At 48.0% G+C, this 15629-nt stretch overlaps 1 protein-coding gene across 1 annotated transcript; it reads right to left on the reverse strand.

Moving 5' to 3' along the window:
* On the reverse strand, positions 1-11773 carry CC2D1A (coiled-coil and C2 domain containing 1A). The gene is made up of 29 exons (XM_053464341.1): positions 11615-11773; positions 9331-9457; positions 9126-9226; positions 8963-9028; positions 8624-8776; positions 8255-8543; positions 8062-8180; positions 7681-7753; positions 7426-7509; positions 7052-7182; positions 6871-6943; positions 6598-6749; positions 6180-6267; positions 5623-5795; positions 5136-5252; positions 4762-4820; positions 4407-4523; positions 4246-4319; positions 4107-4165; positions 3594-3645; positions 3121-3220; positions 2577-2667; positions 2348-2479; positions 1724-1776; positions 1574-1634; positions 1357-1483; positions 845-921; positions 530-577; positions 1-429 (listed from the first exon to the last, which is right to left on the reverse strand). The coding sequence occupies exons 1-29, from the start codon at positions 11666-11668 to the stop codon at positions 409-411; spliced, it is 2871 nt and encodes a 956-aa protein (XP_053320316.1). The 5' UTR covers positions 11669-11773; the 3' UTR covers positions 1-408.
* Positions 11774-15629: the final 3856 nt, after the last annotated feature.

Here is a 15629-nt window from a genome sequence, read left to right on the forward strand (position 1 = left end):
TTTTGAAAATATTCTTTTAATTAGTGTCAGAGCAGCCAAAAATCCCCAATACGATTAGCATCATAAAGAAGTCACAAAGGAAAGTGCTCACGTGCGCGCATGCATACAACGCGCAGCATCTCAAAGCAACGGATTATAGTGCATGTTACTGGAATATGATTAGCGTGGTTACGTGTACACACACACAGCCATGCGCGCCGTCGGTATCTTTGGTAGTGTATTGTTTTGCCTCAAAGTGTGCAAAAAAGGTTTGATTGTCGTAACTCGTCCAGCAGATTCCAGGGCCGGAGAGAGAGAGAGTGATGGGAGTCAGCGCTCGGCTGGGTGTCCGGTTACGTTGGGCGCAATAAGGCACTGGGGTTCCCCCCTACGTGGGGTTATGAGAAGTCTTCGCTGGGAGTCAATTTCTCATTGGTTCATTCTCTGGAGCTGGAAAATAAGACAGATTTGGGGCCGTTTGGGACTTTCTGAGGAGTCTGAAGATCGCTGGAAATGATTATAAACGATATTATCGGAAGCCGTCACCCACCTCATTGTTAACCAGATTTCTCTTGTATAAAGCTTCTTTTGCTCCCTCCTAGAGGGTGAAAAAGGAAAGAGATAAAGCCATGAGACGTGCGATCTCAGGCGTAAATACACTTTAATTACATCAGCAGGAATAGATTAAAACAATTAAAACCAAAACAGCGTGAATCACTAAGCTTCCTTCTTAGGAGTCGCGTACAATAGGATTTCACTCAAACGAAATATAGATTGTAAGCTCCTTTGAGCCGGACCCTCCTGACCCATCGCGCTATGGAGTTTGATGGCTCTATATAAAACAATAAATAATAATAAGACTGACCCGGTTTCCTTCTTGTCCGAGGCGGCGTGCCGAGTCGCCATAAAACTGCAGGTAGCGATTTAGCTGGCGAACATACTCTGCGCAGGAGGGAGAAAGCAGAGAACTATACGAGAAGAACAGTTTGGCCACGGAGGAGAGCGGCGGGTGAGGGCGAGGGGGAAAAAAGGGACGAGTGTAGCCCAGAAAAGTTAGGAAAGCAGGAGGGGGAGAAAATGTGAAAGGTCTGGGATAAAGGAAAAGGAATGGAGGAGGGGAGAGCAAATGATGTGGGGAAAGGAGCAGCACAGAGCATCATGGCGTGCATTAAAACTTATGTGGGGAAGAGTGGAAGGGAAAGAAGAATGATATGGGGGGAAGAATGATATGGGGGGAAGGATGATATGGGGGGAAGGATGATATGGGGGGAAGGATGCGGAGAAGGGAGAAGTGAAGGAGTGGAGAAAAGGAAGATACAAGGAGGAAAGAGGAGAAAAATAAGAAAAACCTAGCAAGCTCTTCAGTGTGAGGCTCACCGGCTCGGATAGATGGCCCCCCCTGTCGCAACTGCATTATCTGTTGCTGGCTACGTTGTGTGACATCGTTGAGCTGAGCGATGAGGTCATCAGGAACCATGTGACGCTGCTGCCTGTACATGTGCACCTGGGTAAGCGAAGTCGGACAGAAAATGAGCGAGAAGGCATGAGAGGAGCCCCCAGGAACGCGTGACGGTGGGATGAGAGCCGCACTCACCTTCTTCTCCAGCTTCTCCTTCTCGTAAGACAAAACGCTCAAACAGTAGAGCGTGGGGACACTACGAGAGGGAGCGAGACAGAGAGTGAGCAACGACAGAGAGCGGCGCAACAACGGGAAAGCCAGCGATGTCTCCGGGAACGCACCCACCTGCTGACCGGCGACTTCACTGGGGTCGGCTGCTTGGGTTTCGGAGCAGAGACCTGTGAAAGAAGCAGAGCGGTACCTTAGCAGCCGTCACTGCGCGATACGGCCTCACCATCTAAAACACGGCTCTCATTTTAGGGTCAAGGATGCCCTTTTTAAACATTTTAATAGTTTATGGTTCCTTTTTTACTTTTGTCCCTTTTGAGGGTTAGTTGGGCTCCTGCGGCTGAGAGAAGCACGGAGCTCATGATCTACTTACTGGAGATGTATGCAGTGAGAGATCCAGGGCACGGCGTTGCTCCATGTATGTAACAAGGTGTATGATGGACGTAAGCATTTAAATACCTCCTTATAGATCTATATATTACACATTTATATATATATATATATATATATATCTTAAGCCAAGCACCCTATATTGCAAGGAATTTGTGGAAGAATAGATGAGTGATATGTAGCCTGTGGCACAGACTCCCATGACGCTCAGCCCACCCTCTTGGAGCTGGATTTCCGAATCTGGGCATTCAGAAACACCAAGACGCGCGCTTCTAACGCTGCATTTAGTTATAAAAGCGTTACACGTAGAATTGACATAAAGGGCGTTGATATGTCGCTGGGTGTAGTTACCGGCGGTAACGTGAAAGGCTCTATAACCAGCCATTTCTCGGTGCTGCTGGTCAGCTGCTGCGACGTGAGGGGTTCCCGGACCCGGACGCACACTTCCAGCTTCCCGCCTGTGGGTTTCCGTCCGTCCATGACCTGTGGGAGACAAAAAAACAAAAAAACCCTGGATATCTAAGAAGAAGGGAGGCAGAGAGACCCTCCGTAACGAAAGCAGAGCGGCCGGATCCGTTACCTCCAATATTTCCCGGATCTCACAGGCAGACTCCAGAGCCTCCAGCTTCAGATGAGACGTCCCCAGCGTGCGGTCCTGCTTAAAGAGACCCCTGTGGAGACACGGCGTGCAGCACAATGACATACATGTTTAAAAATCACAAAAATGGGCAAAATCTCCTGGCCATACCAATGCTACCCCCCCCCAAAAAAAAAAAACACACAGCGCCAACGTCTTGTTGTGGGGGCGCCTATGGCTACTAAACATCACTACAAACCATGAAGGCTCATTCACAATAAGCTTCGGCTGCAAGAGGATCTAGGCTGGCCCCGCACGATGTATAGCGAAATCAGCGAGAGGTCTCCAACGTCTCCTCACCCATTCTGGAGAAACCTGCTGGTGTCGGCCCTTTGTAATAAAACCACAACTCCCTTTGCCGACTCTCCTGCTATCTCTCCCTTTAGTGAATGGGGAGAAAAGGTTCCAGCCGTGTCCGCTTGGAGACGCCGCACCGACCCCCGACCCCGCGTGCAGCCTCCGTTCCCTCTTCTTACGCTCAACTCACCCTTTTAACACAACTTCGAACTTCATGCCCTTAGCCTGGATCGCTCTCTTCAGACCTCGGTGATTGCGGTTAATTTGTAAAGTAAACTTCTCCTTATACACTAGAGAGAATCGCGGAGAGCAAAGGGTTAAAGCTGCCTTTTTAAAGAGTTCAAAGGCTTTTTAGGATAATTCGATTAGATTGGAAGCCTGTGATCTGCCGCTAGCTGATAATCTACATAAATAAAAGACAAAAGCAGCACATTTAGCGCATTCTGAAGTTAAAAAATATTATTTCTCTTCTTCTGATTAGCTGCTTGTTTTGGATCTTCAAAAATCCGCGTCGTTCTTCTCACAACTGGTGCAGGAATCACGAGAGGGGAACGGGATAGGTCGGTGCTGCAGCGTGGCAGAACGCCTCGGAAAAAATATTTAGCGTAAAGTCATTTAGTTACCTTAAAATACACATATTTACATACCCCGACGGGTTCATACCTGGGGAGTTTGTGCTCTTAATGACGCTGGTTTTGTCTTTCTGAGCTTCCTCCTAAAATAAATAAATAATAATAATAATATTAAAAAAATTCAAGCTTTTATGTAAAACGATTATTTTATTTCATCTGTTAGCGGCACGTGAGGCTTAAGAGACATAATAACAATAATAATATTAATAATAATTAAAAATTCAAGCTTTTATGTAAAACTATTATTTTATTTCATCTGTTAGCGGCACGTGAGGCTTTAGAGACATAATAATAATAATAATATTAATAATAATATTAATAATGATAATAAATGTAATCTTTAAGTCTAAACTATTTTTTTATTTCATCTGTTAGCAGCACATGAGGCTTTAGAGACATAATAATAATAATAATAATATTAATAATGATAATAATACATGTAATCTTTAAGTCTAAACTATTATTTAATTTCATCCACCTCTGCTGGCAATTGTAGAATCCATTACTCTCCCCCCATGTCATTTATTCCCCGCTCACGTCTTACCAGGCTGGGGTAGCCGAACTCGAAACGCACGAAGGTGTCCATGTCTTGCGGAGACGTCCCTGAAAGCGGCAGAGGTTGTGAGAGGAGATCGATGCGGGAGACAGAAACGCTCGGCCGACGCATAAACCGATCGACTAACCTGCAGGAACCGGGAGGTTGACGGCTCTCGTCACGACCAGGACCAGGTCCGAGTTACTCAGCTCTGGGAATATCCTGGCAGGACAGACGAGGAAACGTTACAACGGCCAAGGATCTCCCGCCGCTGGAGCGACCGCTCGGGAGCATGGAGTGCACACTTACTTGACGATGCTCACGGTCCTCTCCTCGTGGTGATAGCGAGGGACGGGAAGACCCCGGGAATGAGCTTGCTTCAGTAAATCAATGTACTTCATACACTCATCCGCCAGCTTCTCGTACCTAACAGAGTGTGAGCGAGGGGCGAGTGTGAGTGATGGGGGGCACAGAAACAAGAGAGTACACCCAGAGGAGGAGAGATCTGATTAAAATATAATATAGCCCAGGATAGCGCAGGAATTACAGTCCCACAGCAGGTAGTAAGCTGAGGATCAATGACCGTTCTGAGCGGCGGTTTAACTAGCGGCCCGCCGGACCCCCGATACACACGCGAGGAGAGAAGGAAAGAATCGGCACCCACTTGGCAGTCTCCGTGATGTTCCCGAGGTGAGTGAACTGCTGGGAATACGACATGCACATCTGGGAAAAGGGAGAGAGACGGCATTGAGAGACGCGGTGATAGCCAAAACGGCAAGTGCAGCCTAGAACATTACTCTAGAACGCGCTACCGGGAGGGGGGGGTTTACTGGGGTACACAAGAATAATAATAATGACAGCAGCGATGTACAGCGTTATATAATCTGACAGCACGCGATTATAATAATATACATGGAACGGTATAAGGTAGCATTTCACAGATCTGCGCTTAGTTTCTCAGGACCTATGTAACACGCGTGGCCACCGAGGACATGTAACTGCTGCTGTGTATATCGCCCCGCTCCCTCCCCGCCGTACCTCATGCTGCTGCTTTAACTTCTCCATCAGTTTTAGGTACATCTCGCTATTCTGAGACGAAGCGCCCCCTTTCCTCTGCAGGGTGAAATCCTCTTCGCGTACCGGGGCCGACGGCACCTGACGGGCGAGACGACATACCGAGAACGAAAACGTCATATGTACATGCTAAGGGAGACATGCTATAGACATTCAGACACGTCAAGGGACTAAATAAAGTCCAAGGGAGGGGGGGGCAATTTTAATCAAGAGGAATCGGAGTACTAGATGGCATGGTTTAAAAAAAAACAGACTCCCAGCGGAAGAAACACAGACACGGTATATGAATTCTATAAAGTTAGGGATCGGCGTAAAGCTCTGTTAAAGAATGAAGGGGAAACATTCAGATAGGGCACGTGCCGTTTCCGCTGCCGTTAGCTCTGTACCGACGAGACGTTTACAGGAGAATGACCGAGCGGTTGGGTCCCCACATTCTCAGCACCGTTACTACCTTGCTGATGTCCACAGGGAGCCCGCCGCGCGCAGCCTCGATCATGGACTCCAAGCCTTTGGCCTGCCGCAGGAACATCTTGGCGCCTTCCAGGTCCCGATGCTGTTTGGATCGAAGGGCCGCGGCCATCAGCTGCTTCTTCCGGCCTTCGAGGAACTCGAGCTGCTGCTGGGCTGCGGGAAAAAAGGGACATGAAGAATCCCTAAAACACGGGTTTCGTTCAAAAAAAAAAAAAGAGACCATTTTCTGCTGTAAAATAGTAAGAAGGGGGTAATCCGTGACGGGCGAGGGGGGCATCTACACAAGACGTGCAGCAAAGAGTCGGGGTAGAGAACAAAAGCGCTCACGGAATCTTTACAATGAGTTGTAGGTGAGGAGGGCGATATGGAGAGACCGTAAGAAGACCGAGGACAGAATAAGGTGGGAAAAAGGCGAGAATGAAAGTAACTGGTTTTCTCTCATGTTTGCTCTGGTCTGAAAGGTCAGGAGAGTTAAAGGGGAGGAAAAACTGCTGAAGATTTGGCAGGGGACCGTGCAATAAATCGAGTAAAACAAACCTTTGCCGGAGGGTTTCGGACTCTTGGAAGGGGAGACTTTCTGAGCTGCTGACTGGGGCTGAGAAGCTGGCAATGAATGAGGAGCAGCCTGTAATCAGAGATAAAGAGGGGCAAATCAACGACGACAGAAGCCATGGGGGGGTAACGCCCGGACCACCCCGGGGAAGGCGTATAAAGCACAGACCACCCCGGGGAATCTAGAACCCCAAATGCAGGGTACAGGGTACTGCGCATGGAGTCTGATGGGGACATCCAACATGCCTGCAGCTCGCAGATCAGAGAGACAACAAAGGCAAAGCAGCATTAATAATCAGCTGTACCCATAATACGTCTCTCAATGCATCCCCTTCGGGGGTTTTAGTCCACAAATGCAGGTAAGTATCAAAAATAATTGCTGAATAAATATATATTTACTAACTTTTATTTTATTCGCCGATCCCTTCTCATCTTCGCTGTCATCATCACTTCCACCTCCATCTCCCTGGTTGGCCAGCTTCATGGCCGTCTCCAACACGCCTACGATGCTCTGTTCTTGGTTCTGTGGTTCCGACCCCTGGATTGGAGGAAAGCCTAAACGTATATACATATAAAAAAGAAATAATAATAATAAAATAATTAAAAAAACAACCATTGTTAGAGTTTAAAGGGAAAAGGTCCCCCAATGGTCCAAGAAGGACATGTCTATACTCACCAGGGGGCACAGGCAGTTCCGCCAGGTTGACCGGCTTCCCGGCTTTGTGGTTTCGGAGGGCGTCCTGATATTGCTAGGAGGAGACCGAAAAAGAGAGAGGTAAATCACCTGGATATTGGTCGCTGAAATGAATGAATTCACATATTTTGAACGGAACCGTTCGTTCCGCGGCCTATCTTACCTTCACGATGCGCTCGTGCATGCGAGCCTTGCGATCGTCCCCTTTGCTTTTCGCCTGCTCTGCAGCACTGCGGTAACGCTCCATTCTCTGCTGCAGAGCATCCAGCGTGTCCCGGGGAGGGGCAGGAGGGCCTGGGCGAAATAAACGCATAAATAAATATATAAAAAAGCACAATTATTCCCTATAAACCTGCTGGAGGTGTAATCCGTGCGCATGTAAGCGATGGCAAAGATCAGGTCTAACGCCAAGGCAGTCATAAAACGTTGATACTTGAACTTTCGGTAATAATTATTTTCATATTCGGTCTGAAACGATCAAAAGGAGCACATCGGCACAAAAAAGCATGGATTAGCACGTCATATTTCACAGGTTACCAGTGGGTGGGACTGGAGCTGGCGCTGGAGGCGTAGGGCTGACCGGCGACTTCGGGGGGTCGGGCTTGCCGAGGGGCAGCTGATCTATTTGAGACGGGAAAAGAATTGAAGAAATAGGGAAAATTAAGAGGTTTTATCCGATAAAGAAGCACTTTGCGGCACACTTGAAATATTTTATCTCATTCTCTTAGAGAAGAGGCTCGCTGTGGTTGACCATGCACAATGTATAGAGAATTAACCCCCTCTCTGCCTCACCTGGAGGAGGGGGCAGGGATTGCGGATCCATCTTCTGTCCAGAATCCAGCGATGACAGCACGGAATCCAGGGACTGCAAGAGGAACAAAGGCATTTTACGCTACAGTCCCATCATAGGAGAAGATAAACCATTAAAAGGGAAGCTTTCCCCTGCATAAAGTTAGTAAAACTAAACGAATGACGCGTTAAGGCTCGGAAGCCACGTACAGCTCTCTCTCTCTAACTCATGCGGACCCTCTCTGGCCGTAAGCCCACCGGATGGACTCTATTCTCAGGGTACATAGTAAAACGTTCTTTTTTCATGTCTTATGGAAGACGGGGAGGATTTAGCACACGCCTGGGCCACTGCATATGGTAAAGGGGGGGGATATTGGCGGTCACCTTAGCGACGCGGTAGTACTTGCTGGCCATGTCAGAGTCTCCTTGTTGCTTGCTGCGTAAGGCTGCCAGTTTATACTCTCTCTGGCGCTCGAGGACTCGCCTCCTGTCTTCGTCGGACCCTGCGGTTCGATGGAAACAAGTCAAGGCCCGCATTCCCTCATTCCGTTGCCCAAAGACGTTTTGCCGTCCTTACCTGGGCTCGGCGCAGCCACTGAGCTTGAGGTCACCGGTATCAGGGGCTGAGGGGGGCTCTGGTGCTTTACAGGAACAGGAGGAGGAAGGTTAGTCCGCGCCGGGACTGGAGGGGGCAGTCTGCTCGCAGGAGCTGCCGGGGGCTGCTCTGCCGGTGGGTCCGGCGACACTAGGGGCGTAGGCGACGGGACAGGAGGACTCTGGACCTTCCCCAAAGCCACTGGAGGAGGGATGTCCTCAGGAGAGACAGACTTCCCTTTCTTGACAGACCGAAGCAGGTCCTCCAAAGTCTGGTATATAGAGAGTCAGATAAAAGCGACACAAAGGGGTACAACCGGCAAGTTTACATACGGAGTAAAACACCTCTCACCTTCACCCCTCTCTCGTATCTCCTGACTTTGCTTCCCTCGCCGGATTGCTTGGCGTTAGTCAGCGCCTCCTTGTACATGCTTAACCGTTCCACCAGCGTGTCCTCCATGCTGCCGTCCGAGGAGGTCGCGGGCTGGGGGGATTTTGACACGGTCTATATAAAAGGGAGAAAACGAGCGTGAATAACGGCGCGATGAACCGACGTGAGCGGAGCCAGAAGAGTGAGAGGGAAGAATAACCGGACAAGAAACCATGAAGGGGGGGCCGGGAGATCGGGACGAAGAATCAGAACTTTGAGGATACAGAACAGAAGGCAACAATGGTCGGAGTCGAGGAATACCTGAGAAGTATTGGAGATAATACTTTGCTCCTCTTTTTCATCTCCTAGAACGTCCTCCAACTCCGCCTGTCAGAGTGAGAAAGGGCCGAGACCGTATATCAGGTTCCTTCTCTTCTGTTACTCACATCGTTCCACCTCCACGTTTCTATCGATCGCGCCTCACCAGCAGATCCTCGTCGTCCTCCATATCTTCGTCGTCCTCCTCATCGAGGTCCTGCATGCACAAGGCTGCCATCTTCTCAATGTGCTCCATAGGCAAAGGGGCTTTGGGAGGTGGAAGGGAAGAAAGACAAGCGTTGAGTGTCAAGTGTGAGCGAGTGAGTGAGGGTCTCCGCCAATATAAAGTTTTGTGTAGAGCGGGCACTCACTTTTCCCCTTGGGTTTTTCTTTGCCCCCAGCTGGACGGCCTCCGGTCAGAGCCAGCAACTCGGCCTCCAAACTTCCTTCATCTCCCGAATCTCCGTTTCCAAGGAATCCATCCAAGAGGAACGGTGCCTGAGGAGAAACGCGTCACGGGGGGCTTCAGCTACACTAGATGTTTACTTAGCAGTGACGAACATTTAGAATTTCTGCTGCTATATACCATCTATATACTCAAAATGTAAAAATAATAATAATAATAATAATAAAGATAATAATACAAATAAAAGAGATGGCAGTGCCAAGATTGGAAATTGATCTTATCACCATAGCTACCAACTGGAGCAATAAGCAATAACATCCCACTGGTTGCCATGGTGATAAAACTTTTTTGTTTTACGTAAACCCAGTAAAAATTTTCTGTGGGGCTATTTTGGGATTTCTGAGTCACACAGTCCCTGTGAAGATTACGCATCGCCGGCTCCGCAATATTTTGCTTTCGTTCAAACAGGTTCGGCAACATTGTGAGAGAAGCAAAACCCCCACACAGTGACGCAACAGGCGCTTACCGACATTACACCGCAACCGGGCAAGAGAACAAAGCGAAACCAATGGCCCCCGTGCTGCGACAACCGATGCCCTTTTTATAACGGATACATTTTATTCTGGTTACATTCCAAGCTCAAGCACCACACTGAGCTGTCTCTTTACGGCAGTGTTAATGAAGTCCCTTTCCCCACAGACCTTAAACGGCCAGCGGGTCCCTCAGGATGATTAACACCTTATTACTTATTGATTTCTATGGTCTGATTACATACTTACCATCTTCTACCCCCGGTGAATCGGGACGTCGGACAGCGAACAGACAGCGCGGCCCCCCCTGACAGCGTACAGAATGCGACCCCCCCCCGACAGCGTACAGACTGCGCGGTCCGCCCCCCCCGACAACGTACAGACTGCACGGTCCGTCCCCCCCGACAGCGTACAGACTGCGCGGTCCGCCCCCCCGACAGCGTACAGACTGCGACCCCCCCCGACAGCATACAGACTGCGACCCCCCCCGACAGCATACAGACTGCGCAGTCCCCCCCTGACAGCGTACAGACTGCGCGGTCCGTCCCCCCCGACAGCGTACAGACTGCGCGGTTCCCCCGCGACAGCGTACAGACTGCGCGGTCGTCCCCCCGACAGCGCGCTTTTACTATGGGGAAAAAGGAATCTTAGCTTGTTTTTTTTATGTATCTGTAAGATTATTCCTCCCCACAAATTAACCGCTGCCCTATTGGTTTAAGGAATCTTCATGTTACCTCAAGCAGAGGTGAGAAGAATAACATACCCCCCCATCATTTCTGGGGTCCAAGTCGCGATACCTGTGTTGGAGGTGTGGCTAGAGTGGGAGGAGCAAACTTCAGAAGTGGAGCCACCCACTCACCTTACAGGAAGTCACCTTGCGACGCTCAGCTAAAGTGTCACAAGGTGGCTGCAGCAGAGTAAGCTGCAGCACGGACCACCATTGATGCTCCAGGTTTCTGGGAGGTCAAGAGAGATCAGGTGATCCCCCCACTGCCAGGGACCCAAACGGTCAGGACTGCCCTGTGAAAATCGTGACAGTTGGCATGCAGACATTTTATCCTGAAAATTTATAATATATTGCAGGCCCTGACATTCTGAGACAGATCTCGGCTTCCATGAGGCTAACACGGCGGAAAAAAGTACAGGTCACAGGCGGACATTTCTGGCTACTTTACTCTAAAAGCTATAAACACCCCCCTCCCCCCACCGTTCCCTTTAATACCATGTCAGCGGAAGATCAGGGAATTAAGAGTCTCGCTCTGCGACCGGACAGGCCTGACGAACCGCGACTCGGGGGAAAAAAACATTCGTGGCTTTACCGAGACGTGTGCGCAAAACCGGCAACACGCGCAGACATGTTTAACCCTTTAAAAGAGTAGCCCAGGTATATTCCAGCACTTAAAGGGTTACTGCAACTAAGCTTTTACAACAACAACGTCAGCATGGCGACCACAACATTTCTATAGATTAAATAGAAATATGCGATACCTGTAATAGACTGGACAGGTAGACATAAATAATATATATACACATTACAATATTACACACACATTATTTATATATATATATATATACATAAAAAACAATTATACTATATATATAAAGACATATAGACCTTCCCTACATTTTACATTAAAATAATTTCACTTAATGTTATATACATATGTGTATGTATGTATGTATATTGCATGGTGTCCGTGAGTATCCGAGTACTCTCACCCCTTTAGGAGCAGTGCCTTTCCCTCCGCCCCGGGCTTCTCTCCGTCCGCTCATCTTCCTGAGCTGACGGTAAACACCAGCAGTTAATTCCCTTGACAGAAGGGTCTTCTCCTGACACCAGCTACTTCCGCATCTGCGATGATGGGTCACGTGACTCGCAGCACAGCGCACTACAACTCCCAGACCCACCCGCGCTTTCCGGCTCCGCGCTCTTACGTCACCGAGCAGCCAGGTAGCTAGTTTGGGCGGGAAGAAAAGTCTTCGTTTCAGCCAGTCAGTGAGTGCAGTGTGAGGCTGTTGCTGGTGCAAGTGGCGGGTCATGAGGGGAATTTAAGAACGAGGGGTGAACGTTGCTATGGGAAACGGGATGGTTTATTTGGATATCGGCTCTGTTCGCATTTCTAGTTAATAGGAACTAGGTATTGCTTTTTATGACGTATACGTTTTCCGAAATCCGGTATTTTTTTTATCTTTGCACCAAATAAATTCATATTGCTCGTTGTACTGCTCTACGGAATATAATGGCGCTATGTAAAACAATAAGTAATACTAAAAGGAATGGACATAGGCTATAATAGAGAAGAAGAATATCCATACATGATTAAATAATATGAATCACCTGCCTTTTGGCACAAGTTCCACCAAATCCCATTGTACAGCGCTTCAGTGTATGGTGGCGCCATATAGAACAATTAATAATAATAAACCAGAGCGGCAGGTTTTAAGGGGAAGATTGTGGCCTTAGATCACGATGGCGAATTCCAGAAAAATCCGTAAGATTTCTACATGGATCTTTTGAGCATGTACCGTTACATGCGTGATTCATTTGGATGTTAGCTGCCTTCTATAGAATAATGACAATATCTTCTAAGTAATGATAAGGGAGAGCGGGGTGTGAAAGCCCATATATTGTACAGCACTATGGAATGTAATGGTGCTATATAAAACAATAAATAATATATAAGGGGAATAAATTAAAGGGTTTTCCCATTATTTAATGTGAAGCTATAATATATTGTGCTTGAGATCTTCGTAGTCTTGGATTATTTATATATCGCGTATTATAGACGCACAGTGAAGCGGCAGGCTTTGCCATTCCCATTATTACATTTATATATATATATATAGCGCCATCTCAGTCGGTAAGCGGATGGGGCAGCGATGATGATGAGGAGGAATGTGGATGAGATGTTAGTGATGGACGGAGAGGAGATAAGATTGTTTATTCGGAATCAGACATTCAATTAGAAAGACGTACGGCGGTTAGAGAGACACGTTCACGCAGGGGAGGAGAGGTAGAGCTGCGTGCCGTTGGCGTCCGGGTTGTAAGCCAAAGGGTCCTAGAAATGAGCCGTGGGGTACACAAAAAAAGAGAGAGGCGGATAATTTATTGGAAAAAGAGATACCCGGAATTGTAAAAAATGTGAGTAGGTTGAGGGTGGTCTCTAGTTTCGGAAGGAGCGTACGCTCTGTTTCCCCCATTGGGTCTAGTATTAAATCATTTGTATATCAGATAGGACTTTTGAGGTTTCTGGTAGGTTAAGCGGCAGAGGGGGCAGAAGGAATATCCTGGCTGCTAAGAGCAGAAGAGAGAGAGACCAAAAGAAGGTGGAAAGGGGACTTGTAGGAGCAAAGAGACTGCTGAGAGCAGGAAAAGAAAGTAACGAAGGAGCAATATAAATGTGTAAGAAAGAGATAATGGTTACAGTGGAGGAGACCAGAAATGTAAACGGGGGCCGGGTAAGGATGATGCCTGGAGATTTTTATAAACGAGAGAGGAAAGGTAGTGGAGATTAAAAGCTGTAGGAATTCATAAGCAGACAGCAGGTGTAGCAGCATCGTCAGTATAAATTAAAGCGGGTAACGCATTCTGGACCGGGGCAGCAGATCGGGAGGGGGGGGGGGCAACTCTGTTCTCGTGGTGTGAGTGCCGGATACATTGTGTCACGGACACATACCCCCCCCCCCAAACTTCCCAAGGAAATCGGCGATCTGAAAGGCGTTGCTGCTAAATGTAAAACCTTTCTGTGTAAACGCAGCATTACACCATTCTAATGCATAATTCTTTAATCGTCAGATTTTGTCTGAAGTCATAATTTTTCAGCCGATGTTTGTCATGTGACACAAAAGCAAGCAGCGAGTTCTTCCATAGAAACTAGAAATGCTCTTTTTATTCGATTAAACCTTCAATGGAAGGAATGAAGCGATGGATCTGCTGAGGTTTATTCCTGAGCGTCCCGTACCCACCGGCTTTGGCGCGCGTAGCCGTGCCCAAATCACACGTGCTTCATCGCGTTCCATTCATCGCTGGTTAGACTTCACGTTGCCAGATTTGGGCAGCCCTTTATAGCCAGGGCAGATGAAATTCAGGACATACCATGGTTGACGGGACTTTCAAAACAAATTTGAGACTGTTGGCAGCTTTTGCATGCCGCAGTGCTCCAGTAATGATTTGTCTAAGCGTAATGCCACCGCTAAGATGTTTTTTTTTTAATACTTATTTTTTATTCTAGGATGAAGAGAAAGAAGAAAACAAGTGAGGGCGCATCTTAGAGTCTGTTAAGTCCATTCGGCCGTTTCTCGATGGAGATCAGCACTTTTAACTCTTTATGGGGAAAATGCATTTCACTTATATGGACATAACTTTACTTATTGGATTCATAATCCAAATGACTCTTATTTCTTAACCAGTGCGAGAATTCCTCCCCGGTACAGGACGGCATGGGGCTTGTTCTCCTGGGATCAGTGAAACAAGTTGCGGCTGCTTCAATGACCCGGGCTTCTCGGTTAAACAAGTAGCGCTTTATCCGTCCATTTATTTTTTAGGGCAGCATCTGTAATATAAAAAAAAAATGGCGTTGTGCGTGTGAAATACCAAACAAAACAAGTCTGAGATACTCATCAAGAACAGACGGCCGCTTCGTAGCCTGTCCTGCGGTGCGTCCCGCTTGGGAGTATCTCAGGTTTTAGCTCTCTTGTGCCATTACAGAGGAAAAAATCTCTTATCAACGCGTCAGTCTGATCCCGCCACGGGGGTAGTCCAGAACCAAAAGGTGCGGCAAATTCCCCTGAACGAGGGAACCAAAACCCTCAGACGTGCGTTTCGGCTTTCATAGACCTCATCCGTGGGGTTCTAGGCGCAAGAGGGCACGCCTGAGATAAAGTGAGGGGGGGACTTAAATTACAGCATTTTAGAGAGAAATAATATGTAATCCGTTGCATTGGGTTGGCGGGTGGGCAGTAATGGTGGTCAAGCTGGCCCAAGCATATACCAGATGAAGAGACCACAAGACAAGTGGAGGCGCCCATCTGATGCTTGCTTCGCCTTTCCCATGTGGGTTCTGTATAGCGCGTACTGCCGATGTTCTAGAATATCTCTTATACCTACCCGCCATGAGTGCTTCTTAAATTTCTACCCGCCCTGATTCCTTCCGCTCCAGTAACCGATATGTCCAATCTCAGATCGCAGAGCCCAAAAGAAGAATATTTCCTTAACTACGGAAAGGAGTGTCCCGCAGTCAGACGCAGCTTTGCGGAACACTTCGCCGGCACGCGGTGTGGAGCGGAGCCCATCGGGGCAGAATACTACGCAGGAAGCCGTCCTGCCGACAGAGGCGTCCCTGCAGAGCATCTCACCCGAAGCCGTCGCCCAGATGAGGAGGTCACAGGTGTGCCGGTCCGCCGGGCTTCTGACTGGCGGCTGCATGAGGTCAACGCTAGCAATGAGTCTGTGTCTATACACCTTATTGATACGAATTCAAACAGATGTCTACCCTGAAAAATCTGCGGCAAATATAAATGGTTCTGCCAGCAATTACTGTGTTTTTACACCTATAGAAAATAAGTGACAGTAGGCGCTTGCAATCTATGATACGGTAAACAGCTTTATGTCCACTAATAAAAAGAATCACAGCCAGCAAACCTCAAACATGCAATGTCAGGAAGGTTTTACTTTACTGAAGGGGTGGTAGATCAATGGAACAGCCTCACAGGAGAAGATGTAGAGGCTAGTACA

The sequence above is a fragment of the Spea bombifrons genome, chromosome 4, assembly GCF_027358695.1.
Source record: "Spea bombifrons isolate aSpeBom1 chromosome 4, aSpeBom1.2.pri, whole genome shotgun sequence".
NCBI classification, from domain to species: domain Eukaryota; kingdom Metazoa; phylum Chordata; class Amphibia; order Anura; family Pelobatidae; genus Spea; species Spea bombifrons.